Genomic DNA, 26,810 nt, shown 5'->3' with positions numbered 1-26,810 from the left:
GGCATAGCTTTAATTTAGGTTTTAATTACCATTTTCTTGTAAGTAGTCTTTAAATCCTTCCTACAAAGCAATGAACACTCCAGAGGTAAAATTCCACCCCTAGGAATTGAGGAGGAGGCAGCTGGAAATAGCACAGCACCCTGTTCTCCCTTTTCTCTGTGCCCTTGTGCAGCATTCAGCTCATTCCTGGGGTTTTCATCTCCTTTGGATCCTGCTTTTCTCTCTGTCCTGGCTCCAGCATTTGTCCAGCTGTCAGGGTCTGGTTGTCCTGTGCCTGGAAGTCTCTAGGAAAATCAGTTCATCTGGATTAAGATCAGCATTTTCCCCTTAAAGGCTGTGAAGCCCCTCCAGTGCTCTCCAGGGATTGTTCCCATCCGATGCCTCAGCCAGGGGTGAAGTTTGGGAGCAGCTGGTCCTGCTCAGCCCCCCCGAGCCATCAGGTGTAACAGGGTTTGCTTCCTCCCTGGTCCCAAAATTGGGTCTAATTTTCAAGGTGGCCCCAGTCAGGAAGGGGACCTGGAACAAGTGACCTCAGTGATCCCCTCCAGCCTGGATTGTTCTGCGAGTTCCTTTTGCAGGGACCAGTGGTGGCAGAGTGGGACTGGGATGGACCCGGTGGGAGCACCCCTGGCTGGACACCTCTGGCTTTTTGGGTCAGCTGGGAGCAGGAGCTGGGAAATAACCTGTAGCCAGTGAAGGAAAAATGCATGGAAAAAGCTGGAGAGCCATCTCAGGCTTCCTGCTGCCCTGTGCAGGGTGGCACAGACAGACACTCCAGCTGAGGGCTCACAACTTCCCTTCCTGCTCTGACCTTTGCATTTAGACTCTAAAGTGGAATTTTTGAAAAATCCCTTCCAAAGCTGTCATTCTGCTCGTGGCCAAACTGCAGCCCATCACTTGCCTTCTGGCTTTTCCTCACCAAATAAACCTGGAGAGGAAAAACAGACAGAGGGAGATCCAGTGAGAAGCAGCAGCAGGTGGTGACAGCACATCCGTGGGGTGGGGTGGAGTAGTGACAGGACAAGGGGGAATGGCTTCAAACTGCCAGAGGGCAGGGTTAGATGGGATATTGGGAAGGAATTCCTGGCTGTGAGGGTGGGGAGGCCCTGGCACAGGTTACCCAGAGAAGCTGTGACTGCCCCTGGATCCCTGGAAGTGTCCAAGGCCAGGTTGGAGCAGCCTGGGCTGGTGGAAGGTGTCCCTTCCCAAGGCAGGGGGTGGGACTGGATGGGCTTTAATGTCCCTTCCAACCCAAACCATTCCATGATTCCACAGTGCTCCTCCTGTACAGACACATCCCCAGGCAGTGTCACAGTGGGAAGGTGGGATCCAGCTCCTCCCCACTCTGTGGCCATGGGAGGCTGGATTTGGGTTGTGGTTTCCTGTGTGAAAGAGGACGTGGAGGAGCTGCTGGACTGGCCATGAGCTGCTCTGCAGCTCGTCCAGCTTCCCCCCAGGTGAAGCTCTGCAGCACAGGAGGCTCCAGTTCTCTCAGACTCAGCTTGGTCAGCAGGAAACGCCGGGGATTTCCCAGCAGAGCAAGAGAGAACACCAGGATGGTTCTCACAGGAGCAGGAGGAGCACATGGATGCTTTCAGCAGTGGAAGGAGCAATTAATAGGCCAACACAAGCTACTGCATCCTTCCTGAGGGCCTGTTAAATGTCAGTGGAACTGAAGTGAAGCCCCAGCTCTGTGTGGCAGCTTCTGCTGCAAATCCGAGCCAGTCCCACAGGACCCCCTGCCTGCTCCAGGAGTTCTCCATTCCCAAACAGCAACTGGCTTCTTTGAAATCGATAGTGCATGGAAAGGGGGGGGGGAGATTTGTCTGTGGCCTTGAGCAAATTGTGTTTTCTCCTCCTGCCTTCTGGTGGGGAATAGTTTGGGGGCTGCTGGGCCTGGCTTTGGGGAGTAGAGAGGCTGTGAGTTAACCAGTAAATTCCCAGTAAGTCACCTTCCTTTCCTCTGATCATTTATTCCACTGTTACCTCTCCCATCGCTCAGGCCAGTGGCTGGAATGCTCCCATCCAAGGAGACTGCAGATGGGAACAGGAGCCTCTGCTGCTGCCCAGCCCAATTCCAGCCAGGATGCCTTTGAAATTTAATACAGCTCCTAAAGTGCTTCCTTAGGCTCCTGGTAACAGCTGCTCCCAGAGGGGCCGGGCTCCTGCTCCAGCAGCTCCTGCTCCAGTCCCAGGACCTGCTGCTGCTGCTCACGTTTCCATGTGGGGCTGTTCATCATCTCCTGGTACCACTTGCTCCTTTATCTCCAGTGGGAGTTATCTCTGGAGCAGATCTGGAGTGCTCAGGGTTCAGTTGTACCATTTGTCTGTGTAAATGGCAAGTTGGATAATTAGCCAGAATCATTTAGGGTGGAAAAAGTCCTTTAAAATCCTTTAAAAGCCCAACCGTGAAATCTGCAGGATGAGCCTCTTTTTCCCCCTCACTTCACACCTCTCTTTTCAAACACTTAATCCCAATAATGGCAAGAGTTTGGATGTGTGGCTTGTCCTCTTGGCACGAGGGTGTGGAGGACTTAGAGTTGGATGGATTTGGAGTCGTGGGACATCGTGTTTATTGGGTGAGTTAATGCAGCTCCTGCTTGACAGAAGGATCTTCAGAAGGTGAAGGTGCTGAGTTGCACAGATTCACCTCAGCCTGGCGAGCTTTGCCCTGTGTGCACAGCAAAGCCCACCTTTGTAAGGTTAAAATCAGAACTTGGTTTTAATTTAAATATCATATTAAAGGGGGGAAAAAAGCAGCTTTCAAAGTTGCAGCCGTGCAGGCTGGTAAGTGCTGGCTGCTGCTGCCTCGCTCCACAGGGGCCACAGCATTCCCAGATAACACTCCTGTGCTCCTACAGCTTCATTCCAGCTCCTGGATCACCACATCCCCCCCAAGGACTGGGCCTCACCTCCCATCCCTGCAGCAGCACACAGGGGTCACACTTTGAGAGGGCTCAGAGATGATGTAAAAAATCACAGAACCCTTTGGGTGGGAAAAGACCCTCGAGATCACCAAGAATGATTGCAAAGGTTTGCTTTTTGAGCACAGAACTGCAGATTAATAAGCCTTAATTGGGCTGCCCTTCTGCTGGCAGCAGCTCAGCTCCTTTTGGAGGGACAGTGAGAGCCAAAGTGAGCAGAGAAGCTCCAATTAGTGGCCTCAGTGCTCACACTGGCCAAGGAGCACCTCATTACCTGTCAGCAGCTTTCTCCTGGTCACCAGTGTTCCCACATGGAGCCAGGCATTCCAGCTGTTTCCCTCTCGTGCTGCAGGAGCTCGGCAAGAATTCCATGCAGCAATTTAAAGGGAGCTGGTTCTTCCCTGAATGGAGTCATGGGAAGGTGCAGAGAGAGTCGGGGGAGTGTCATCACCTCTGGGAAGTGCTGATCCAAAAAGGTTCAGGACAAGGGGGAGTGGCTTCAAACTGCCAGAGGGCAGGGTTAGAGGGGATATTGGGAAGAAATCCTTCTCTGGGAGGGTGGGGAGGCCCTGGCACAGGTTGCCCAGAGAAGCTGTGGCTGCCCCTGGATCCCTGGAAGTGTCCAAGGCCAGGCTGGAGTAACCTGGGATAGAGGAAGGTGTCCCAGGTGGAACCGGATGAGCTTTAAGGTCCTTCCCAACCCAGGCATTCCATGATTCTGTGATCTCCTTCCAGCATCATGTGAAAGGATGATGCTACCCCACAAGCTTGCCCTCACTGCATGGGGCTGCAGGTGAGTGTCTCACCAAACCCAGAACTGCATTTCTCAGCTGCCAGGTCATTCTCAGGTGGGTTTTTCCCAGCCTGGCTCACAGAGCAGCTCACCTGCCAAGTGAGCTTGGCAGCAGCAGGTTTCTGTGACCTCTGTTTCCCAGTGATCTCAATAAGCCTGTTGGCTCTCCAGGGGCAGGATTTTAGCCCTGGAGAAATCTGGTTTTCATGGATCTCAGGGTCGGGCAGACCCTTTCTAATCATCCAAGCAAATCACTTGTCCTGCCAGGCCACAGACATTCACCCAGCAAGAGAGAGAATTTCTCAATGCCCAACTCTGTTGTAAGACATCCATGGCTCAGTGCACGTTGATAAGAGCAGGATCTGTGCCAGGGCAGAGATCAGGAGAGATCAGCACTTCTCCACCCCGGGGTCACGCCCGTGCTGGCTCCCTTTGATCCTCGGGCTGGCTTTGCATTTCCACGCTCTGCCCCCCCCCCCGTGTCCTTCAGCCCAGTTGTTGTGTCACCAGGTGCCCAGGGTGTCATCAGCTGTTCTCCCTCGGTGTGTTCTGCCTTCAGAGCTGTTGGATCTGGCAGAGCAGCTCTGGGCTGCCAGGGGGAAGGGGCCAGTTCCCTGTGCTGCCGACAGGAAGGGAGAGCCACGAGCCCGAGAGCGGATGTTTCGCAAAAGGGTTCATCTTTTTCTTTTTTTTTTACTGCAACCCCCCCCATCCTCTTCTGTCACTGCAACCAAAAATCTGTGGTGTGAAAAGCTAAGATCCTGAAGTGCTTTTGAACTGGGTTTAAGAATATTCCATGTCTGTGATGTTGGTGGGAAGGGTTCGATCCCCGTTCGCTTCAGAGTCGGACTCGACGATCCCTGTAGGGCCCTTCCAGCTCAGAATATCCTGGGATATCAAGTGTTTGGAAGTGTTATCATGAGCGTGAGATAGTCCTTGTGCAAATTTTGCCGAGCTGAGGGGTTAATTTGGCATTTGGGGGGTGCTCCCCTTGAGCTCTGCAGCCACCTCTCGTGCGGGCAGACCCTCGGCGCGGCGGGGACGGCGGGCACGGCTCCTCTCCCAGAGATTATGTCCCAGTGGTGGCATCTTATCTTGTCACTGCAGTGGCTCTTGAGAAAACGTAGAGGGAGGCTCTTGAACTGCCGTGACAGCCTTGGAACAAAGAGTTCATCTGGTTCTGGGGGAAGCATTTGCTTTGCAGCTCATTTCTCCCCGCGCACAGCTCAATTGCTCAGTTTGTCACAGGAAAAGGGAGAGATTTAAGGAGGATGGAGGCTGATGAGGAACTGGGAGCAGGGGGGATGGGGATATTTTGCTCAGCTGGAATGACTGCAGCAAAATAAATGAATGCTGAGTGCTGGAGCCGTGCAGATTTGATTTGTTAATGGCTTTGGCTTCGCTGGCGTTTGGTTGATGTAGCAAATTTCTCAGTGCCATGTGTGGAAGTGCTGATTTCTCCCAGCAAAATATGGAAGCGGAAAATAAGGGATGATTCTGCCTGCTGAAAGATGGGGCTGGTGGTGGTGAAGCTCCACCGTTTGGTACCTCCAGACAGGATCTGAGATGGCTCAGGATTGGAGTTCCTTGTCCTTGCACAGCCCTGTGAAGTGATGGGTGTCCCTCTTGGGCTGGAAGCCTTAAGGATATCTCCTGCCATGGCTTATTCTTTGACAATTTGTCTGGCTGTGGGGAAATTGATACAGGAGCATAAAGTCCTGCACGTCGCCAGGTCCGTTCTCCCCAGGCTGTGGCAGCACAGAATCCCTGTGGGGGTTTGGGAAGGGGTGGGATGAATCCAGAGGGTCACAGGTTGTTTGGGATAATGGCCACGTTGTTGGGGTCAGGGCAGTGGCACTGCCAGGAATCCCAGCCCTTGGCCTTCGTTCTGATCCCCACAGAGCAGCAGGTCAGGGCTGGGAAGGGAAGAGGCTCATAAACAGCATTTCAGAGAAAACCTGCCCTCTCTGCAAGCAGAGATAGGAAGAAGGATCAATTCTCCTGGAGCTGAGAGTGCAGACTGTGCCAGACAATCATTAAAGGCATTTTCCTGTGCCTGGTAACGTGGCTCTGCTCTCGAGCTGCATCCCAGGCCCGCTTGGGAACAGAGCCGTGTTTATTCCAGGGGGAAGGAGGCTCCAGCAGCCTCACTGCTGGGGCACAGGCAGTCACCAGCCATCCCTCCCTGCAGGCTGAACAGTCCTTGCACCTTCCCTGGGGCCAGAAGCGGGGTGAGGTGCTCCTGGGATCATGAACAACCCGTGTGATAGGGCAGGGATATGGATACAGGCTGGGATCTCCAGCAGGAGATCACCTGCAGGGTGGATCTGAGGCAAATTCCACTGGACCTGCGGTGTTTCCAGGGTGGGTGGCTGATGACAGACATTTGGATGGATGTGTCCATGTTGTATTTATAACAGGGTTGTTCTCCAGTGCAGTCACAGTGACACCCTGACATGGAAATCATGATGTTGTTGCTGTGCAAATGCTGAGGGATGTTCAGCCTGGAGAAGAGAAGGCTCCAGGGAGACCTTAGAGAGCCTTCCAGGGCCTAAAGGGGCTCCAAGAGACCTGGAGAGGGACTTGGAACAAGGGCCTGGAGGGACAGGACAAAGGGAATGGCTTCCCACTGCCAGAGGGCAGGGTTGGATGGGATATTGGGAGGGAATCCTTCCCTGGGAGGGTGGGCAGGCCCTGGCACAGGTTGCCCAGAGAAGCTGTGGCTGCCCCTGGATCCCTGGAAGTGTCCAAGGCCAGGTTGGAGCAACCTGGGCTAGTGGGAGGTGTCCCTGCCCATGGCAGGGGTGGCACTGGATGGGCTTTAAGGTCCCTTCCAACCATTTTGTGATTTTGTGACAGTGGGAATCAGCCTGGCAATGTGCATCTTCCCTTCAAACTTTTCATTTCTAGAAGTAAAAATCTCTTTGTTTATGCACCTGTTTTTCATGCCAGCTTTGCCACAGGGAAGAGTATTTTTTGCACCATCCAACACATTTTTTCAGCTGTTTCTGCAAATCCAGACACCTCGTGGAGTGAGGCAAAGGAAATGCAGAAATAGGTCAGGTATTTAAATAAGATGTAGTTGTCTCTCTTCACAGCAAGTTGCCTTTTTTCCTGCCTGTGTGAATTGTGCTAATGTATCAGGGAATAAAGAGAACAAAGGGAAGCAGAAGTGGCAGCATTTTCATTCTGGGATTGCAGCTTCAGAGCCCTTTACTTTGCAGAAGTGATACTGAGACCACTCTGGAATATCTCAGCAAATGCTCCTGCAATAATAAACCCCTAAATTGTCTGCTCAGCCTCTCTGAATACATAAAATCCACTTAAAATCCTGCCTGTCATTTTGCTGTCACATAAAAAATTGATTTCCCTGCACAGCCCCGGTGCTGGTTCTGAGCCGTGTCCTTGATGCCTTGTGGTGCCATGAATGCATAATATGAAGGAAATTTGGGTGCTCTCAGGAATCATCTGGCGTGAAATGCAGAGGACAGGCTGCCTTTGGTCCTTAGTTGTGGGGGTGTGTTTCTGAGCTCAGTGCTCTGACCCAGGAGTGCCCGTGGCTGGTGCCACACTCCTGCCAGGTCGGCTGCCACCCTGGCTTAGGCTCATCCGCCTGCCCCCATCCCTGGAGAGGACATTCAGAGCCCAGAGTGAAATCCCTCTTTTTAAAACACCTCTGTGATACCTGCACTGCTGAAAGGACTTGGCTTCTTCACTTTTAAAGTCTGATGGAAGGAAAATCTTCCTCACAAAACCCTCCCCGTCCTTTGTTCTCCTCGGGCTTCGCGTCTCCGATCCCGACTCCCTCTGATGCTTCCAACCAGAGCAGTGATGATTTTCATCATGCCTGAAAGGTAATTAGGCTCAAAGTGTGTCATTGGGATGCTGTAATGCTGATCCAGAGGTGGTGTCAGTGCTGGGCTTTCCTGCATGGACAGTTTCATGCAAAGGGAGTTTTTGAGGCATTAAAAGCAACTTTTCCCTTCGTTATCTCTGCAGCCCTGCTCGGTCCTCCTCCTTCCTTCCTGCCCTTCCAGATTTCCCCTTCCTCTTTCATTCATCCACTCTGCTGCATTTATTGCTCTTGTCTTCTCTTTTCTGTCATCCAAATTCTCTTTCATAACCAACCATTCCCATCCTTTGTGCTGGGAAACAGAGGCCAAATTTCCTCAAGCCTGTTCAAAATGTTGCCTGGTGGGTTCGATGCAGATGAGGTGCATCATCCTGAGAACAGCTGTAACCTGTTCAAATCATCCCTAAAACACCCCCCACCCCTGGAACTCTGCTTGTAGCCTGTAGGGATCAGCCAAAGCCAGGTGATCTGAGTCACTCCATGACCTGGGTGTTTGTTCCTCAGACCCCAGGCCCTGCTCAGGGATTTTTCGGTAGCACCAACCTCGCTCCAAGCTGCTCCTTGGCTTTCTTCTGACCTTCTCGTGTATGTAAGCTCGTGTATTTATGCCTTGCACTGTTGCTGTGTCTCTTTGGGCTCCTCCTGAGGGCCCTGGGTGTGCTCCTGCCCCGGGGAGCTGGTTCAGAACTAGACCCTGGCTGTGGTGATGGAGCAATGAGAGGTCTGTGCCCTGAGTCACCCTGACGTGCTGCTTCCCCTTCCCATCATCACCTCTGCCTGACCCTTCCCTGCCCTGTTCCACAGGGTTGGGAACGTGTTTTCAGCTGTCCTTGGCCGGGACAATGTGTTGGAAGGGAACAGGGAGCTCCCTGCAGCCTCCCTGCTGCCACGTCCTTCCCCATCCAAGGGCTCCCACGGGGGATGGCAGAAATCCCAGGGGTGGAAAAATCCCTGTGTCCCGGTGGTTCTGGCCACGGCCAGGGGGGTTTTTGACAGGAGGGACGTCAGCAAGGCTCCTCAACATCAGGTTAAAAGCCTGTCATTAACTGAAGGATGATTCAGCTTCCTCAGCTAAAATGTCACCGTGTGGATGCCGGGAGAGGAGGAGGAGGAGGAGGAGGAGGAGGAGCCGCCTTCCTCTCTGGCACAGCGCCCTGAGCACCCCCTCCCTCTGAGCTCCCGTGCCGTGAAAATTCATGGGGTGACACTCAGGACCGAGCTGGGGAGCCCCGAATCCCTGGGGAAGATGCTGGGGGGTGTCACTGGGGAAGGTGTGACCCTTTATCGGGGGCTGTGGGACCAAAGTGCTGCTCGGGGACCGAGCTGCTCTCGGGGAAAAAAAGCTGCAGCCGAATCCAGCACAACAGCAGCTCTTTTTTTTTCATGGCGTTTCTCCGTCCCCCGAAGCTTTAGCTGATTTTCTATTAGAAAAGGAGGAAAAATCTGGGTTTTCAGATCAGCTCTGGGAATGGGGGCAGGATCCAGCGCAGCTGTTCCAGGTCAGCGGAGGGGAGATGTCTCCCGTGCTGACAGAGCAAGGTTATCCCGACAGAACGTGCCTCCTTGCTGGAATGTGCCCTCGGGGCGGGATTAGCTCAGCATTGCTGCTGGACAGAGCGGTCCAGAGGCCCGGGAAGCCGCTGGCAATGGAACATGATGTCACCACGGCCCGCATTAAGTAGGTCACGGTGACACCCTGCCCGAACCCCCTCGGCTGTGGCAGCCGTGGGGGGCCGGACCCACCCCCCGGGGATGTAAAAATCCCTGAGAAAGGGGGGGTTCGTGCAGAACTGTGCTTCTGCAGGGGTTACCCGGGGTGCCTGGCAGGAACTGAGCCCTCCCTGCTCTGCATCAGCCCTGCTTGGCAGCCAGGAGGCATCAGATGGGATGAGGAATATCCAGGTTGCCATAGCGACCGGGAGCTGCGGCGCTGGGAGCAGCCACTTTCCATCACCCCCCCATCACCATCCACTGCCTCTCCATCACCCTCCATCACCTCTCCATCACCATCCACTGCCTCTCCATCACCATCCACTGCCTCTCCATCACCCTCCATCACCTCTCCATCACCATCCACTGCCTCTCCATCACCCTCCATCACCTCTCCATCACCATCCACTGCCTCTCCATCACCATCCACTGCCTCTCCATCGCCATCCACTGCCTCTCCATCACCATCCACTGCCCCTCCATCACTATCCACTGCCTCTCCATCACCATCCACTGCCTTTCCATCACCTCTCCATCACCTCCTCCATTGGCCTTCCATCACCCTCCACTGCCACTCCATCTCCATCATCCCTCAAGCCTCTTCATCACCCCTCAATCACCCTCCATCACCCCCCATTGCCCCTCCATCACCCTCCATCTCTGTTACCCCTCCATCTCCTCTCCACCTCCCTCCACTGCCCTTCCATCACCCTCCATTGCCTTTTCATCACCTTTCAGTCACTCTCCATCATCCCTTCCATGCCTCTCCATCACCCCTCCATCACCCTTCATCACCCCTCCATTTCCTCACCCTTCCATCACCTTCTCCATCAGCCCCCACTGCCCTCCCGTGCCCCCCCTTGCCCCTGTCCCACCCCTCCCTCCCAGCCCAGCCGGGCTGGCACACGCAGGGGGGGGCACTCCTGGGACACTCCCCGTTCCCGTGCAGTGCCCCTGGCTCGGGGGGTTCCCAGGATGTCAGAGCCCTCCCTCTGCATTCCCAGCTCCCGCTTTAATGAGCTCAGCAGGGATGTGTGTGGGACATAAAGGAGCTGAGCTGTTCCCCTTCACGGGCTGTGGGCAGGAGCAGAGCCAGGGCTCTGGGGACAGGGACAGGGACAGGGACATGTCCCCACACGGCCCCCCTGCGAGGCACCGCTGACCCAAAGCGTTCAGAGGGATCCCAAAGAGGAATAAGGAAAAAAAAGGGAGGGAATTTCGAAAGTGTGCACACTTTGGATTTCCTTGTCATGTTTTAGGGGATCTCTTGGAAGCTCAGTGGCAGCTTCCCCCCTCTCGTGGCTTCAGACCTCTGCCAGGCTCCGAAATATCCATTGAATTCACAGCCCTGCACGTCCCAGTGGGAAAAGTGGAGCTGCTCATCCTTTGGGAAAGGGAAATGGCAGCAAAGCTTCACTGTTTCCAACATCCATCAGCTGTTCCAGTCACTGTTGGTCCTCCAGAATTGTTGCCCCTTTTAAATTTGAATGGAAAACATCTGAATAATCCCACACACTTGTCCTCACAACCCCCTGTACCTCACAGGCTTGTAGGAGCTGAACAAACACATCTCAGGTGACTGAAAGGTGCTGGATTCCCTTTCAGGTATTTTTGGGGGGGAATTTCTTCCTCAGACTTCAGAAATTCAGGCAAAATTTCATTAGCAGCTGCTGAACACTCTGGGAGCATCCTTTGGGGGGGGCTTTGCAAATGTGCCCCAGTAACTGTGGGGCTGGTGACTCCATCCCAGCAGCTGGGCCACAGGCAGGGCCAGCAATGGGAAGAGAATGTAAGGAAAAGGCTTTTGCTGCTTCTCAACCCTCCTGGGACTCGAGTCCCTGATGTCCTGACCAGGGAGGCAGCTCTGCACTCATCTTCCTGAGTGCTCTTATTTAATTTATGTGCTGGTGCATTTCTGATGCTGGTTCTTGGCATCCCCCCCTGCCCCCAGAAGGGCTGATGTGCTGCTTCACTCTGCTCCAGACAAGGGCTTTGAATCATATTTTTGGCATGTGGTGGTTTCTATAAAATATGTAACACCCCAGTGTCCTGTGGCCACGCTGGAGCTGGAGCTGGATGAGCTCTGACTCCCCAAAGCTCTGCCAGGGCCCAGAATAGCTCAGGAATATGACTTAATTGGAGGCTGCAGCAGAAGCTGCTGGTGGTGCTGAGGGCAGGGCTGGTTTGGGGGATGAGGGGGAGCAGCACGGGGTGTCCCCCCCACCCACAGACCCCACGTGCCCCATCCCAGCTTGTCCCATCCTTCTCCTTCCCTCCAGAAATTCAAAATGCCTTGATTTTGGAGAGAATTTAATCCAGCAGACTCAAAGGATGCTTTGGGTTGGAAGGGGCTTTAAAGGTCACCTCGTCCAACCCCCGTTCCTGTGGTATCAAACAAGGAGCAGGGAGCAGGGAAGGGAAGGAGCAGTGGGGGGGATTTTGAATTCCCTGAGTGCTCCAGGGGGGCTTGTGGCAGGTCAGGGGTCTCTGGCAGAGTGTTCCATCCATCACCCATGTCTAGGCACAGCCCTGGCAGGTGGGTGCTGCCCTGGCCCTCCCTCAGGGTCTGGGATCTGCCTTTATTTCACGGGATTGGAAATTTTTCATTTTACCTGCTGGAGGAAATGAAATATTTAACACAGTTTATGCTTTTTTTTTTTGTCTCAAAACCACTTTTGGGGCTTTCACACCCTAAAATAATAACTTTGAGGTGCAGACCCATGGCTGGGACCTGCCCCCATTGACCCGTTTGGGTGTTTTATGGCAATTTGGGAGAGCAGGAGCAGCCCCTGCCCCCTCAGCCCAGGATCCTCTGCCCAGGAGCACATGAACCAAAGGGCTTTGCTGGAAGAGACAGAAGTATTTCAGAGCTCACTGTCGTTCCAGAAAACTCTCCCTGGATGTGCAAATGCCCCAGTTCCTACATCAGGGAAGGAGGAAGTGCAGCCAAGCAACTGCTCCAGGGTCAATGGCAATAAATGCATTTTAAGAATGAGAGAGCCAAATCCTTAATGGCCTGGGTTTGCATCTCAGCTGGAGGGGAAGGAATATACCTGGATCTGCTGCAGACACGTCACAAAAAAGGCCCCTCAGTGTTTTGGCAGCTGCTGCCATGCCAGGAAAGTGGATTTTATGGCTCAGACAGGAATGGATGTGACTGTCCCAGCAGCAGCAGAGCTCAGCACTCAGAGCTGACTTTGCCTTGCCCTGTGCCACTGGACATATGTGACACTTTGCACTGGGAATGCACAGATATTAACAATTCTTGTTTCTCATTAAAAGGGGAAAACCAGCCCTGCTGACACAGCCTGATGGGGAAATGTGTGGTTCCCCAAACCCAGCGAGCGACTCCGTGCTTTGCTCTGTAACTAAATGTCAGCAGGGGCAGCACGTGGGCAGGGCTGAGCCAGGAAGGCTTGAAAGCCACTTTTTAAGTGGAGAGGTTGAGTTTTCAGTTCTGTTTGTGGCCTGGTGCTTTCTCTTGCTCCTTAACAAATGGCTTTTGAAAAGCCACTTCTTGCAGCCTCTGAGGTGATTTTGGCTTGAGCAGAGCACGAGGTGCAAAACTGGGCTGGAAATAACACTGTAAATGTTTGCTGGGTTTGAAGAAGGAAAAAAAATTCAGTGTACCAAGTGTCACTTGACTGGAGATAATTGTGAAAAATCACAGAGTGAGGAAGGACCTGTTCAGCTCAGTGACCTTTGCTGGAACTAAAATGCCTGGAGGGCTTGTTCTGACCTTCCACTGGGGAAATGTGCCTTTTGATCCTGACTTGAGATGCCCTTGGTTCGTGTCTGACTTCTTTGATCCGTCCTAATGTCTGATCTCCTCCAAGGCCACCTGGTTTGGAGGAGCCCTGTGACCCCGCAGAGCTCGGAGCAAACATCCTGTGAGGCCTCAGGGAGGGTTTCACAAGGCAGGTGTCACAAACCACGCTGTGGTTTAGGATGTTTTTGTCCCCCTGAGTGCACGTGTGGGTTGTGCAGCACCTGCTGCACGAGTGACACACTGCCCATGGGGTGTGTGCCCATCCAGCTGCTCTGGGATTAGCAGAGAGGAATGACCTGCCCCCAAAAAGGGTCCTGGTTCTTCTCCTCACCCTGGGATTCTCAGGAAGCCCTGGGATGAAGGGGGGCTGTGGCTTTGGGCTGCACTGAAAAGGGATGGCTGGATGGAAGGGTGTTCCCAGTACAGTCCAAGAAGGGAAGGAGGATGATGAATTATCTTCTGGATTGCTCAGGACAGTAAATCCTTGCTTTAACCTCCTGCAGCCCCCTGAGCCAGGGTGTCCCAATAAGAGCTGGGTGGGAAAAGATGCTTTTTCCCTCTGATGAGAAGGATGAAGGGAGCCAAGGTGATGCTGTCAGAATGAGCTGACTCTTACTGAGGGCAATTTATGCTCTGAGTGTGTAAATCTGCTTTGAAGCTGCCACCCTTGAGATGTGCCTGTCCTGGGAGGGGCAGTGGCAGAGCTGGGGGGGAGTGTGAGGGTCTCTGGGGTATTTGATGCAGCAAATCTCTCTCCCTGGAATGAAATATCCACCTGGGATTGTTTGCATGTGATGCTCCTCATGCCCTGGGGACAGTGGGTTTGGGGGTTCTGGTGGTCACAGGCAGTCAGGGCATGGGGAGGGTCTGTCCTTCCCCTGGGGCAGCTCTGGGTGGTGCAGGGGAGACACAAAATGCACACGAGGTTTCAGTGCAGGCCTTGCAATCTGACCATGCTGAGAATCAGCTGCTCTCCTGTTTTGTCTCCTCTGAAGCTATTGTGGGGTTCATTTTCACAGTGGGGACTGTAAACTCCTTCTCTGGGCCCAAACACCCCCAGTATCATTGTCCTGCAAGCTGCACAAACCCACAAGTGGCCAGATGAGATATATCCCCATCCCTGCCCTGCCAGACACCAGCCTGAGCCCTAAAGCCTCGTGCAGAGGACACTTATCTGTCCCCAAATGACACCTGTTGTACCTCAGATATGTCCATGTTTATTACCCATCTCGTATCCAGTGTCTTTTCAGACCCTGCTCAAGAAATTCTCCCCTGTGAGGGTGGGGAGGCCCTGGCACAGGTTGCCCAGAGAAGCTGTTGCTGCCCCTGGATCCCTGGAAGTGTCCAAGGCCAGGTTGGACGGGGCTTGGAGCAACCTGGGCTGGTGGAAGGTGTCCCTGGTGGAACTGGATGAGCTTTAAGGTCCTTCCCAACCCAAACCATTCCATGGTTCCATGATTGTCACCTCTGCCACCCAGTAGCAGTGAGCTCCACATCCCGGAGTGATCCCCAGCAGTGACACCACACATTGCCTGGAAAGCTGATTTAGCCCTCCTTGGAATTCTCAGAATCCCTGTTTCCGTCCTTGGCTCTTGTTGGGAAGCAGAGCCTTGAAAACTGCCTTTTTTTAGACCTCTCCAGTTCCTCCCTCTCCACTTCCTGCATATTTTCTTCATGCAGAATATAGCTCCTGCTTTTTTGGGTTCTTTTTTGCAGCCTCCCTTCATCTGGGAGCCTTTTTGATGTTTTCTTTCATGGCTGTACCCCCTGCAAGGCTCAGCCTGTGTCCAGATGAGGCAGCTCTGACTTACATAAGGTGTTCCCGTTTTTTTGGGTGTTCTCCATCCTGCCCCTCCTGATCCTCCCATCTTGGTTGCAGCTGCAGGCTTTGTGGTGTCACAGAATCATGGGACATCCTGGGTTGGAAGCCCACAGTGCTGCCTGCCCTTCCAGAGAGAGGCCTTGGTTTAAGGTCTAGGGAAATTGGGTGGTTTAAAGCAGTCACCTCTGGAATCCACCCACTGGATTCACTGCTGCTGAGCCCTCCTTTCACACCACACTGCACATGTAGCATCGTTTAAATCCCTCTGAAAATCCCTCGGATCTTTGTTGTCATGAAAATCAGGCACCTGGCTCGGCTTTGCCACCTCTGCCCAAATTTTACTTCCTAAAAGAGCCTATTTCCTGCTCTGTGGTGGTGTTGGCTGCATCCACAGGCAGGCAGCACCTCACTTAAAGATCCTGGGAGATCTGTGGGAACCCCTGTTCCACCCCAGCCCTGTCAGTGATGGGGCTGCAGCCCCAGAGCCCCCAGCCCTGGGCAGGGCATGTTCCCAGCCCCCCATCCCCCTGGATGGAGCTCACAGCTGCCCATGGAGAATATCTCCCAGACAAGTGCTCTGCTGGATTTCCAGGCCTGTTACAGCTCCTTGCAGAGCATTCCAGGTCACCTGTGGTTGCTCCTAAGCAGGGAATCATGGAATGGTTGGGGTTGGAAGGGAGCTGAAAGCCCCCCCAGTCCCACGGGCAGGGACACCTTCCACTAGCCCAGGTTGCCCCCAGCCCCATCCAACCTGACATCTTGCACGTTTAACATTTATTTAACACGTTTATTTAACTTTTCCAGCCTTGTGTTGCCAAAGCTCCCTCTGATCTTTGCCTGCTCCCTCCCTTGGCCGTGTCCTTCCCCCCTGTGTGGGTGCTGGGGCTGTTCCTGTGTCTGCAGAGTTGACAGATGTCTGGGGCCATTTCTGCGCCACTTGGCTTGTGTTTTCCCTCAGGTCCTGGATTAAATGCTCGGTCAAAACTCTCACATTTCATGGGCCAGTGAGCTGCTTCCACTCCCAGCCCTCCCCTGTCTGCTGGTTTCCCTTTTGCCAGTGTTCACCCAGGGCCCTGCTCACTGAGCCAGGAGATCCAACAAACTGGGATCAGCAGCTGGAGGAGCTGCTTCCACCCAAAAACATTCCTTGCAGTTGCATGAAGAGCTGTGTTTGCAGGAAGCACCAACACCTTGGTGTTTATTGCACACAGAAATGATTGTCTGGCTCGTTCCATACCGACATTCCCACCTTGTTCATTCCACACAGACATTCCCATGTGTTCCCTGGCAGGACGGGAGCAGTGCTGGGGTAGATCCCAACTTCCTCACAAACCCTCTTTTTCCCTTTCCATTTTCCAGGCCATTTCACTCTTCCTGGACTCTGGGGCTGGGGTTTCTGCCCTTGGCAGGGGCTCAGCTCACATCTCGCTGTCTCTTCTGATGGAATCCTTGTTAAAAATAAGTCAGTTGATTTCCCAGGAGCTGCATCTGTCACTTTGTCCTGGTGGACTTGACTTCCATCAGTGTGTGGTGACACCCGGGCTCGGTGAGGAGCCAGAGCTGCCCAAAGGGCTGGACTGTGCCTGGTGCCCACAGGGAGTGATGGAATGGGTTGGGTGGGAAGGATCATCCAGTGCCACCCCCTGCCACGGGCAGGGACACCTTCCACCAGCCCAGGTTGCTCCAAGCCCCGTCCAACCTGGCCTTGGACACTTCCAGGGATCCAGGGACAGCCACAGCTTCTCTGGGCACCCTGTGCCAGGGCCTCCCCACCCTCACAGCAAAGGGTTCCTTCCCAATATCCCACCTAACCCTGCCCTCTGGCAGTTGGGAAGCCATTCCCCCTTGTCCTGTCCCTCCAGGCCCTTGTCCCAAGTCCCGAAAAAGTGGTGGGACAGGATTGTTCCGTGAAAACTCCTTTTCCAGCTTAAGTGTGAGTGGAGCTGGGACTTGTCTCTGCCTTTGCTGCCTTCAGGCTCTTGCAGAGCACCAGTGATCCCCAAAGGGCATTTTCACTGTGTTGCCCTTGTCTATGAAAGACTTTGTTGACTTCCAGGATTGCTCTGGACCTTCATCTCAACCCCTTCCTTCGGGATATAAATTCCTTGGGAACTTGGGGAAGCACCTCCCCAGCTGCTTGGTTGTGGCAGCGGGATCTGGAAGGTCCTTGCTCCGATTTCGCGGCCGATGCAGCAGCTGTTCCCTCCCTTTGGGTCACCAAACAACCCTCCTGTGCCCGGGGCACCAGCAGCTGCCACGGCCCCTCCTGGCTGCAGCACCAGGAGCGAGGCTGCTGTGACCACCAGGCTGGAAACCAACCTGGCATCCCCACATTCCCACATTCCCTCCACCCCCTGCTCGCTGGCGACCGACCAAGCGCCGGGGCGGCTTCCAAGGGACCCGAGGGCCCCGCAGGTCCAGCTGCTCCTGGAGCTGGTGGTGCCCAGCAGGGAACACCAAGCCAGGGGTTTGTCATCCCTGTGGAGCTGCAGATCCCCTGTGGGTTGTTCCTTGGATTCCACCCAGGAGCTCCCCCAGCAGAAGGCTTTGAGGCTGAAACCTCAGGCAGCACGTGATGAGTGAATGAGTGTTGGCATGGTGGGGTCTGGGAAGTGTTTTGGGGGGAGTGAAGCCCTGATTGAATGGAATTGTTACACCTGGCAAAGATCAGAGCACCTCCTCCAGGTCCCACCATCCCAGGACAGCGTTAGCTTTACATGGATGTGTTTGGTTTATTCTCCTCCTTCCAGCAGGAGCTGGGACCCAGAGAGATTCACCTCCTTGCTGCAGGTCCCACAGCCTTCTGATTGCCAGGCCTGGGTCCTTCTTGGGGTCAGAATTCAGGTTATTGACGTTCCTCTCCCCAGATCCTCTGCCTTGTTACCCAGAACCTGCTGAGGGCTGCAGGAGAGGAGAGGGGAGGAGAGGAGAGTCCTCATCCCTTATCCGTGTTGCAGACACTTGGTGCTAAACCTGCTCCCCAAGCACGTGGGGACAGGAATCTCCAGGAGGCTCCTCCTGCTAAGACATGGTAAAAATAACAAACTAAGCTGGGATTTCAGCCTTGAGTCACCCAGGCAGGAGTAAATAAGTATTAAATACCTGGGACAACGTGAGGGCTTCATCTGCTGTGCCCTGGCAGCCCCCTCCAACCAACCAACCAACCAACCAACCATTTTTAAGGAAGTGGTGAAAATCTGAATTACTTGGAAGCTGCATCAAAATGTGGCTTAAGGGATGTGGCACAACTTGAGCAGTGGAGTAAAACCTGCACGAAGGAGTTGGGCTGTGGCAGTGGAAATACTGAAATGGCTCAGCAAGGGAGGGCCTGGGGTCTGGGAGCCAAACAATGGGATCCTGACACATCCTCTCTGGGGCGTTGGGAGCATCAGGAGAGGCAGTGGAGTAATGTCAACAGGTCTTTAAACCACTCAGTGTTATACTAAAAATGCTGGAAATTCAGGAGTTTGAAGTGTGGGTGAGGTCACAGGAGAGAATTCCCGAAGGCCAATCCCTGGATAGCTCTTCCCAGAGGCTCAGGGGGGTGAATCTGCTGCAGTGTCCCCCCCTGGCAGTGACCCCCAACAGCCAAGGACAGACCAACGTGAGCAGCAGAAACTCCTGATTCATTTGTGGGAACAATTTTTTACTGCCAAAATTGGGTTAAGGAGTTAAAAAGCTGAGAAGGGTTTGCAGGGACACAGCTGTGTCTGACACAGGATTGTCTGTCTGTCCAGAACCACCACCCTGCCTGTGATTCCTTTGGCTGTTCTGGGCTGGGCTTTATTCTCTGAGCTCAGCCCAGGGGTGCCCCTGTCACTGCTGTAGGTTCAGGGCTCGCTGGTGGGGTCACCTGGCCAGGGGTGGCCGAGGTGGCAGCAGCCCCTGGACCCTCTGCAGCCCTGTCTGCTCTGCCCATGGAGCATCAATCCCAGTCCCGGATCTCCAAGTGCAGCGTGGGAGCTTCCCGCGCAGGAGCGGGGCTGAGCCGAGCCCAAAAGCTGAGCCAGAGCTGAGGCCTGGCTTAACGGGGCGTGCTGGGATCAGCGTGGGATGGCTCTGACCCAAAACTCCTCTCCCGGCCCTGGTGCCACCTCCCATCCCTCTGACTCGCGTCCCTTTTCCCGGCAGGGAGAAGCGGGCCCTGCACATCAGCGTCACCAACCCGGTGCAGTGCAGCCTCCACGGGCGGAAATGCACGGTCTCCGTGGAAACCAGGATTAACCAATCCCAACCGGATTTCACCAAGCATCGCTCCGGCTTCGTCCTCTCCGTGCCGGGGAATTAACACCCGGCCCGCCCTCCCCGCGCCCGGGACTCGCCGGGGTTCGGTGGGAGATGCTCGGCGGCGACGCGTCAGGAGCCGGGAACGGGCTCGGCAGAGCTCGAGGTTTTGGGAAACCCGAATTCGAGGGGGTCTAGAAAAGCCAAATTCACGTGGAACAAAGGCTTAAAATAGCCGGTGACCTGTTCTCCATCTTACAAACCAGGCTGGAATATCATAAAAGTGCTTTGGAATTAGTCCAGAAAAAAGCATTTATAGGTACTTCCACCCTTTCCTCCCTTTCCCGCATTGATTCCTTTCCCCCTTTCCAGTTTTCCCTCCCATGTTTCTTTTCCATGTGTTGTTTTTTTTTTTGCAATATGATGCAGCCTCCTCCTCCTCAGGAGGAACCAAAGATACCCGGCTCAGGGAGTCTGGTTCTGTAGGACCAAATCCCCATGGAACCAGGGCCAGGTTTGGAAGGGAGGCCGGGAACACTCCACACTCCTCCGGCCCCACGGAGCTGGGATGGTACATGGAGACACCTCCAGACTTGCTGCTTTCCCACTGGGAATTCCTTAACACACCGAGGCACCGAGGCTGGTGCAGCTGGAGAGGGGCCTTCCCAGTGCAGGGGCTTGTTTTGTCCCCCTGCATTGCTTTTGCCTTAATTACCCTCCCCAGGGACATGAATCCAGTGGGTTCCCATTGGGACCGTGTGGCCTTGCTGGGTTTTTGGATGATCCACGTGGCTTCGTGTCTGTGCCAGCGCTGGGGTTCAGGGAGGGAAAAGGGCCCCGTGGCAGGGGGTGAATCCAGAACCACGTGGAGCTTTGTGGGGCCGAGGCCGCGGCTCCAGCTTTGCACTATCCAGCACTAACCCCGGGAGCCCCAGGGGCAGCAGCACAGACCAGCACCCGGGCTCTTCCCTCCAGAGAGCTCTCCCGGTTCTTCCCAGCAGTGGGATGTGGGTGTTGGGGTGTTGGGCATCCCCTCAGCTCTCCCGGTGGCCCCACATCCCCCCGCGCCTGCCCGGCCCCGCTAACCCAGAGCTCCGTGTGTCCGGAGGGACCTGGACACTCCCCGCTTTATTCCGGGCCCTGCCGTGGCTCCTGAGCAGCCCAGGCTGTTGGGATTGTACATTGGGATTGTCCTGGCACTGCTGGTCAGGTCAGGATTCCCAGCCCTGGAGGCGGGGGCTGCGGGGTGGCCCCACCTTGGGGTCCCTGCCCGGCCGAACTGGGAGCACTTGTTTAATGGAGCATTCCGGGAATTGGGAAGCCTGGAAGAGGCTCTTCACTAACGACCTGCTAACGAAAGGCTTCCCAAAGCCATGGGGGGTGCAGGGACAGGTCACTGCACCCCCAGGACTGGGGGCACCTGAGTGTGGAGCAGTTCCAGCTCTGTGTCACCTGGCACAAGCTCAGCCCTCCCGGATGCCCCTCCAGGGACGCTCCACACCATTCCCAAGGTCCCTGGCCTTGGAGCAGCCCTGCCAGCATCCCAGCACCGCATCCCTGTCCCCTGTGTCCCCTCCCAGCCTGTGGCTCTGGGATGCTTTGGGGCTCTGCAGGAGGAAGCTCTTCCAGACGCGGCAAACCCGAGTCACCCCCCCGGCGGGGCCAGGAGGGGACAGCGACAGCCCCGACTGTCCCACGACTGTCCCACGACTGTCCCACGACTGTCCCACGACTGTCCCACGACTGTCCCCAGCACGCTCGGGGCCACCACGGGCCCTCCAGCACCTCCTCTCACCCCAGCTCCGCTCCTCGGGAGGAGCAGCTCCGTGGGACAGCCCAGCTCCAGAGGGAACATCCCCGGCCTTGCCGTGCCTTTGGATTTGCACTTCTCGCTTGGCTGTCCCGGGCAGAGCCCCCCCGCACTAACCCCGGCCAGGCAGGGGCAGGAGTTTAATCAGCACTTTTATCCACTTTCCCTCCCAGTGGAAGGGTCGTTTGGAATCGGGATGGACGGCAGCACAGCGCAGGCTTAGGGAATTTCTGTCACCATGAGATGGCAATATTGTATGTGATGAGATGTCTTTATAAAATATATTATCTGTTCCTGCTCTGGTTTTATATATATATATATATATATAAAAAATATATAAAATATATATATTCCTGGTTTTCCCATAAATTAACTATTTCTAAATTGAATCTGATTCTCAGCCGGGGGCGATAATGCAATGAACCCTTTTTTTTATTGTTATTTTAAATCGCTGATATTTTAATGTGTAAAAGAAAAAAAAAAACCTACTATAATGGACCTGGGTTTTGTTTACATAATTCACTGTAATAAATAATAAAAAAAAAAAGCAATTAGTTGCATCCCACCATGGCCTTGCCTGTTTCTGCAGGGATGATGATGCTCGGAGGGAATGTGGTGTTTTGGTGTCCCAATATCCCGATTTTCCCCCTCTGGCTGCTCCTGGACCTGCTGCTCTCCCACCACGGGGCGACCCCGGGGCTGGTAACGTGATTAAAGCTGCTTTAAAACCCTCTGTCGTCAACACAAATCCCCTTCCCAGCGTTGCCAGCGGAGGGGTGGGAGCGCAGAAAAGACTCGGCCACGAGCCACTGCCGTGTAATGGATGGTCAGTGCATTTTTATTTAATCAGCACAGTACAAAAATAAATAAAAATAAGGGGAGGGGATTAAATTACAGGCACACTGAGCCCCATGACACAGTCGGTCGGGTTATAAACCACACATACTTACAAACACACTATACACATACATACAAAATGAGACAAATATAAATTAATAAGTAACAATACCCACCAATTTGGTCAACAAAGATCTACAGAAGAGATTGCACTAAAAAAACGTACGTACACATGTATCATTAGCAGGGTCCAATGTACAGCCATGAAGAGCTTCAAGTGAAAAAAAAATCAAAAAAATAAAAGTAAATGGCACGTTATTTCTCCCTCTCGTTCGCCAGTTTAACGCCCGATGGACCAGAACTAAACTAGAACTGAGCACACGGAGAAAAAAATGATGATAAAACCCAAAAAGAAGGTCTCAGTCCCCAGGCCTGATACGGGAATACCGGCTGAGACTGCGGTGTCGGGGTGGTGTTGGGTCTTTGTGCATGGGTGTAATTTTACAGCCATCTCTCGGTAAGGGTTTTTTTTTTTTTCTTTTGATTATTATTTTTTTATGCGTTTTTTCCTTTTTTTTTTTTTCATCTGAAGACACAAAATGCTCCCGTTTTGCATGCGCAGTAACCACTGGAAAAGCAACAATGACAGAAGAAAGAAGGGTTGTTTTTTTTTTTTTTCTCTCTTTCCCCCCCGCAGGTTTTGCAGTTCGTTGGGTTTGTTCTAGAAGAATTCATATAGCAGCATGTGGCGGCTCCCCTTTGCTTGCACACTCAAGTAGATCCTTTACACAATACTCATGATCAGTGCACGATGGGAACAAGACATTTCACATTGATCTCATGAACAGTAGCGGTGATTCCCGTCACCCGGACCCGCTCGGGAATTCGAGTCTCTTCAAAGAAAATAAATAAAGGAGGGGGTTGGGGGGACGGGGGGAGATGGGGGTGGGGGGTCCCCGGGCCGTGCCCGCGTCTCTGTCCCGGTGAGTCCCGACCGGGCCGGTTCAGCCGCCTCCGCTGGAGCCTTTAGAGGAATTTTTTTCCTTTTTATTTTTCCTTTTTTTTTTTTTTTCCTCCTTTCCCCTGCTACCTGGGCTCTGTGTCGGTGATGCGGTGACCGGCCCCGCGGAGCCCCGCTCCGCTCCCGGGAGGTTGTGGGGGGGTTCTTTTCCCCCTCTCCATCCACGATTTGCTGGGATCAATCCGGCGGCGGAGCCGCAGCATCCCCGGGCCCGCAGCGCGGGGAGGGGGCGGCGGCTGGAAAAGCGGCGGCGCAGGGGGGAGAACCGGGGGTCTGCGCTCCGGTCCGGACCCCCCGTGACCCCCCCAGAGTGGATGGGGGAGCGGCGGCACCTCCCGCCCTTCCTCGCCGGGCAAATCCCCCCGGGAAGCGGCTCCGGGCCGGGCGGGCGCGGCGTGTCCGGGGGGCGCGGGGGGCGGGCGGGCGCTCACCGGTCGAGGCCGATGAGCAGCCGGCCCTTCTCCTCGGAGCCGCTCTCCTTCTTGAGGTCGGCGAAGACCTGGGTGAAGTAGTGCGGGTCGGCGTTGACCTGCAGCATCTTGGGGCTCATGAGGTCGATGATGGAGAGGCAGCGGTCCCAGAAGGCCTCCTTACAGCTCTCCACCAGGAAGGGCTTCAGCGGGTAGGAGATCTCGTTGCCCATGTAGGAGTAGGAGAGGTACAGGCAGGTGAGCAGCACTGCCTGCAGTTCGTGGTCGGTGGCCACCTCGGCCGAGATGACGTCCCGGCACAGCATGTAGAGGAAGACCACGTTGGCGGGCGTGATGAAGCCCTGGTCCTGCCAGCCCTGCAGCAGCAGCGAGCGGTCCACGGAGCGCAGCCAGAGCACGGGGTCGGTGGGCGAGAGGTGCTTCAGGCGGTAGCAGCGGCGGCACAGGAACTCGCCGAGGCAGCGCAGCAGCTCGCTGGTGCTCGCCTGCACCACGACCCTGCGCGGGGTGGCGGCGGCGGCGGCGGGCGCGGCCGGGGGCACCTTCTGCGCCGAGGCGAGGGCGGCGGCGGCGGCGGCGGGGGGCGGCGGGGGGGCGAAGGTGGCGAGGTTGGCGCAGGAGAGCGACTTCTTCAGGTTCTCGTTGTTGAGGTGGGTCACGTTGCTCTGGTAGCCGCCGTTGGGCTGCACCTTCTTGGAGCTCTTCTTCTTGGCGGAGACGGCGGCGATGCGCTTCCAGGGCAGCACCGAGATCAGCGAGTGCCGCTTCAGGCCCTTCTCCTTCGCGTTCTTGCTGTTCTGCACCGCCGTGTAGTGCCCCACCGTGGCCGCCCCCTCCTCGAACAGCGGGGCCTTCCGGTAGCTCGGCGACAGCGACAGCACCGTGCCCATGGCGCCGGCCGCCCCGGCGGGGCCCCCGCCGCCGCCCGCCCCCGGCCCCCGCGGCCCCCGGCCCCCGCGGCCCCGGCCCCGGCCCGGCCCGGCCCGGCCGGACCCGCTCTCGCTGCTCCGCCGCCGCCGCCGCCGCCGCCGCTCAGCGCCGCGCCCGGACCCGCCCCGCGCCGCGCGCGCTCCCGCCGGCGCAGTGCGCGCGCCCGCCGCCCCCGCCGCCCCGCCCCGCCCCGCCACGTGCGCCCGCCGCGGCAACGGGAGAGGACACGCCCCCGCCCGCACAGGCCACGCCCCCCTGCATGACTACGAATAGGAGAGGCCCCGCCCCTACCCGCCCAGGCCACGCCCATCTTCATCTCCTTCATCGTGATTGGTCACGCCCCCCAGGCCATCAGGCCACGCCCACACAGCACAGACCGCGCCTTCGTATGTCCACGAATGGGTTCGGTCACGCCCCTCTCGGCTGAGGCCACGCCCATATCGCACAGACCACGCCCCTGATATTCCCCATATGGATTTGGCCCCGCCCCATGGTACAGGGCCACGCCCACACCGCGCACACCGCGCTTCTCTGAATGACGGAGGCCCCGCCCCCTCGCCCCGGCCCCGCCCCCCGGGTGGCCCCGGGTTGGGGTCCCGGCGGTCGCGGCCCCGCCGATGCCGCGGGCAGGGCCGGGCAGGGCCGGGCAGGGCCGGGCAGGGCCGGGCAGGGCCGGGGGGAGAGAATACAATAACAACGGAAATTATTTTTAAAAAAATCTCAAAATTAATATCTAAAACCCTCCTCCGCCGGCACCCGCCCCCCGCCCCCCAGACCCGCACCGCGGTGATGCCTCCCCCAGCTCCGGGCCGGGGGCCGCCGCTGGCCCCGAAGGCCCCGGGGCACGTCCCTGCCCGGTACCGCGTTCTGAGGCCGGGCGGGTTCCGTGGGAACGCTCTGCCCGGCCCCGGTTGGAGCCGCCGCCACCGCCCCCCCATCGCCGGGACCGGGACCGGGACCCTCCTTCCCGCAGGGACAGCGGCGGCGGCGGCTCCGGGAGCCACCGGCCAACCCCGGGCTCGGCGCGACCTGCAGCGACACTCAGAGGCGGCTCCGGGGCTGCCCCCGGGGGACCCTCCGGCCCGGGCAGCGGGACAGGGAAAGGTCGGGCTCGTCCCTGCGCCCGCCAGGGCTTCACTAATGATCCAGACTCATTTATACTCATTTATGCCCCGCCCCAGAGCTGCGGCTGCCGATCCCCCTCCCACAGCACGGGAATGTCCAAAAAAACCCCAAAATCTCCCATGAGGATGGACCTATCCCAGAGCACCTGAAAAACTGCCTGTCCTTCAAAGGGCATCCAGCGCTCCGGGGGAGCTGGTTTTTAAGGGAAGGCCAGGACTCTGCACGTCCTCCTCTCAAACAGCTCTGGAGGCTTTGCTGCATCATGAGGACAGTGAAGGTCCAGCCTGGGCACTGCTGTCACTGAGAATTCCCTTTGTCCATTAAAAACATCCCCTGGATCTGAGCAGCACAGAAGGCCTGGGTGTGACAGCAACACCCTGCTTTTATTTTCAGCTTTATTAATTTTAAGCCAAAAGTGTTTAACAACAGGCTCTACCATTTGAGGTTGGTTTTGGCCCTCATTTTAATACACTTGGAGGCACCTGGGAAAACCTCGACTAAAGCGTCACTAAACCTCCTTGATCCCTCATAAGGCAGCTGAGCTGGTGTCACCACAGACCTGCTGCATCGTCCTGGCTCCAGGTTGGGTCCTCTCAGCCTCCAGCACAGGGGTCTCTCTGCTCCCCCACTGTCACCTGTGGGGTCAGGACCAATTCTGTCCCTGCTGAGGGATGATGGCCAGAGCTGGACACCGTTTGCAGCAAGAACACACAGGACTGTAGCTGAAGGAGGGGAGATTTAGATGGGATAATTGGAAAAAATGCTTTCCTGCAAGGGTGGGGAGGCCCTGGCACAGGTTGCCCAGAGAAGCTGTGGCTGCCCCTGGATCCCTGGAAGTGTCCAAGGCCAGGTTGGACGGGGCTTGGAGCAACCTGGGCTGGTGGAAGGTGTCCCTGCCCATGGCAGGGGTGGGACTGGATGGGCTTCAAGGTCCCTTCCAACTCAAACCATTCAGGGATTCTACAACTTCAAAGCCATCCCCACCTTTCTCTATCCCAGCCCTGCCTGTGCCTGTCCACCAGCTCCAGCTCTACTTCCACGAATGAATTTCCCTTCCCTCACCCACAATTTGCAGGGTGCATCAGCAAGTCCCATCCACAGGGATGCATCCCCAGGGAAAACACTTCAGTGGCATTATGGTGAACTGGCCAGAGCTGCTTTGGGGGAGTATTTTATGAGTTACTTATGGCTTAAAAATAGAACTATTAAAACTAAAACTGCACTTCCCTGCAGCCCAAGCCCTGAGTGAGAGCAGAGTGAAATCCTTCACCTTTTCCTGCCTCTGAGGGCAGGTTGGTGGTGCAGGGACACCATCTGGTGTCCCAGCTGTGCGGGTTTCAGACATGGAAATTCAAGACATCGCATCAATGACACCCTAAAAACCCTCCCCAGCCTGAAGAGGAATCCTGGCCTGGCCCTCCAATATGGCATCAGGGCACTTTCAGGAACAGCTGGAGGACCCAGAAGCCAGATCTTGATTTTTAATAATAATAATTATGGAAAGGATTGGGTTGCAGGGGACCTTAAAGCCCATCCAGTGCCACCCCCTGCCATGGGCAGG

At 55.6% G+C, this 26,810-nt stretch overlaps 2 protein-coding genes across 2 annotated transcripts in view; one reads left to right on the top strand and one right to left on the bottom strand.

Annotated features, from left to right (window-relative positions):
* MYO1D (myosin ID) overlaps nucleotides 1-19,392 on the top strand; it is a 147,864-nt gene extending 128,472 nt beyond the window's left edge. Inside the window, exon 22 of the mRNA XM_027711871.2 lies at nucleotides 19,003-19,392. Coding sequence (XP_027567672.1) covers nucleotides 19,003-19,159 — 157 coding nt within the window. The 3' untranslated portion in view covers nucleotides 19,160-19,392. The remainder of the gene's footprint in view (nucleotides 1-19,002) is intronic.
* A 2,323-nt stretch (nucleotides 19,393-21,715) lies between these two features.
* Nucleotides 21,716-24,240, bottom strand: CDK5R1 (cyclin dependent kinase 5 regulatory subunit 1). Its single transcript, XM_027711877.2, has one exon. It carries the CDS (start codon nucleotides 24,082-24,084, stop codon nucleotides 23,191-23,193), a length of 894 nt encoding a protein of 297 aa, XP_027567678.1. The 5' UTR covers nucleotides 24,085-24,240; the 3' UTR covers nucleotides 21,716-23,190.
* Nucleotides 24,241-26,810: the final 2,570 nt, after the last annotated feature.

The sequence above is a fragment of the Pipra filicauda genome, unplaced genomic scaffold (genome assembly GCF_003945595.2).
Source record: "Pipra filicauda isolate LSUMZ 115617 unplaced genomic scaffold, ASM394559v2 scaffold336_size1087642_pilon, whole genome shotgun sequence".
Lineage (NCBI taxonomy): Eukaryota > Metazoa > Chordata > Aves > Passeriformes > Pipridae > Pipra > Pipra filicauda.
Note: the sequence above shows the minus strand (reverse complement) of the source record. Positions and strands in the feature narration are given on the sequence as shown.

Bases quoted from the DNA above. Each gene is read 5' to 3' on its own strand.
- CDK5R1 (XM_027711877.2), bottom strand. From the start codon at position 24,084: ATGGGCACGGTGCTGTCGCTGTCGCCGAGCTACCGGAAGGCCCCGCTG.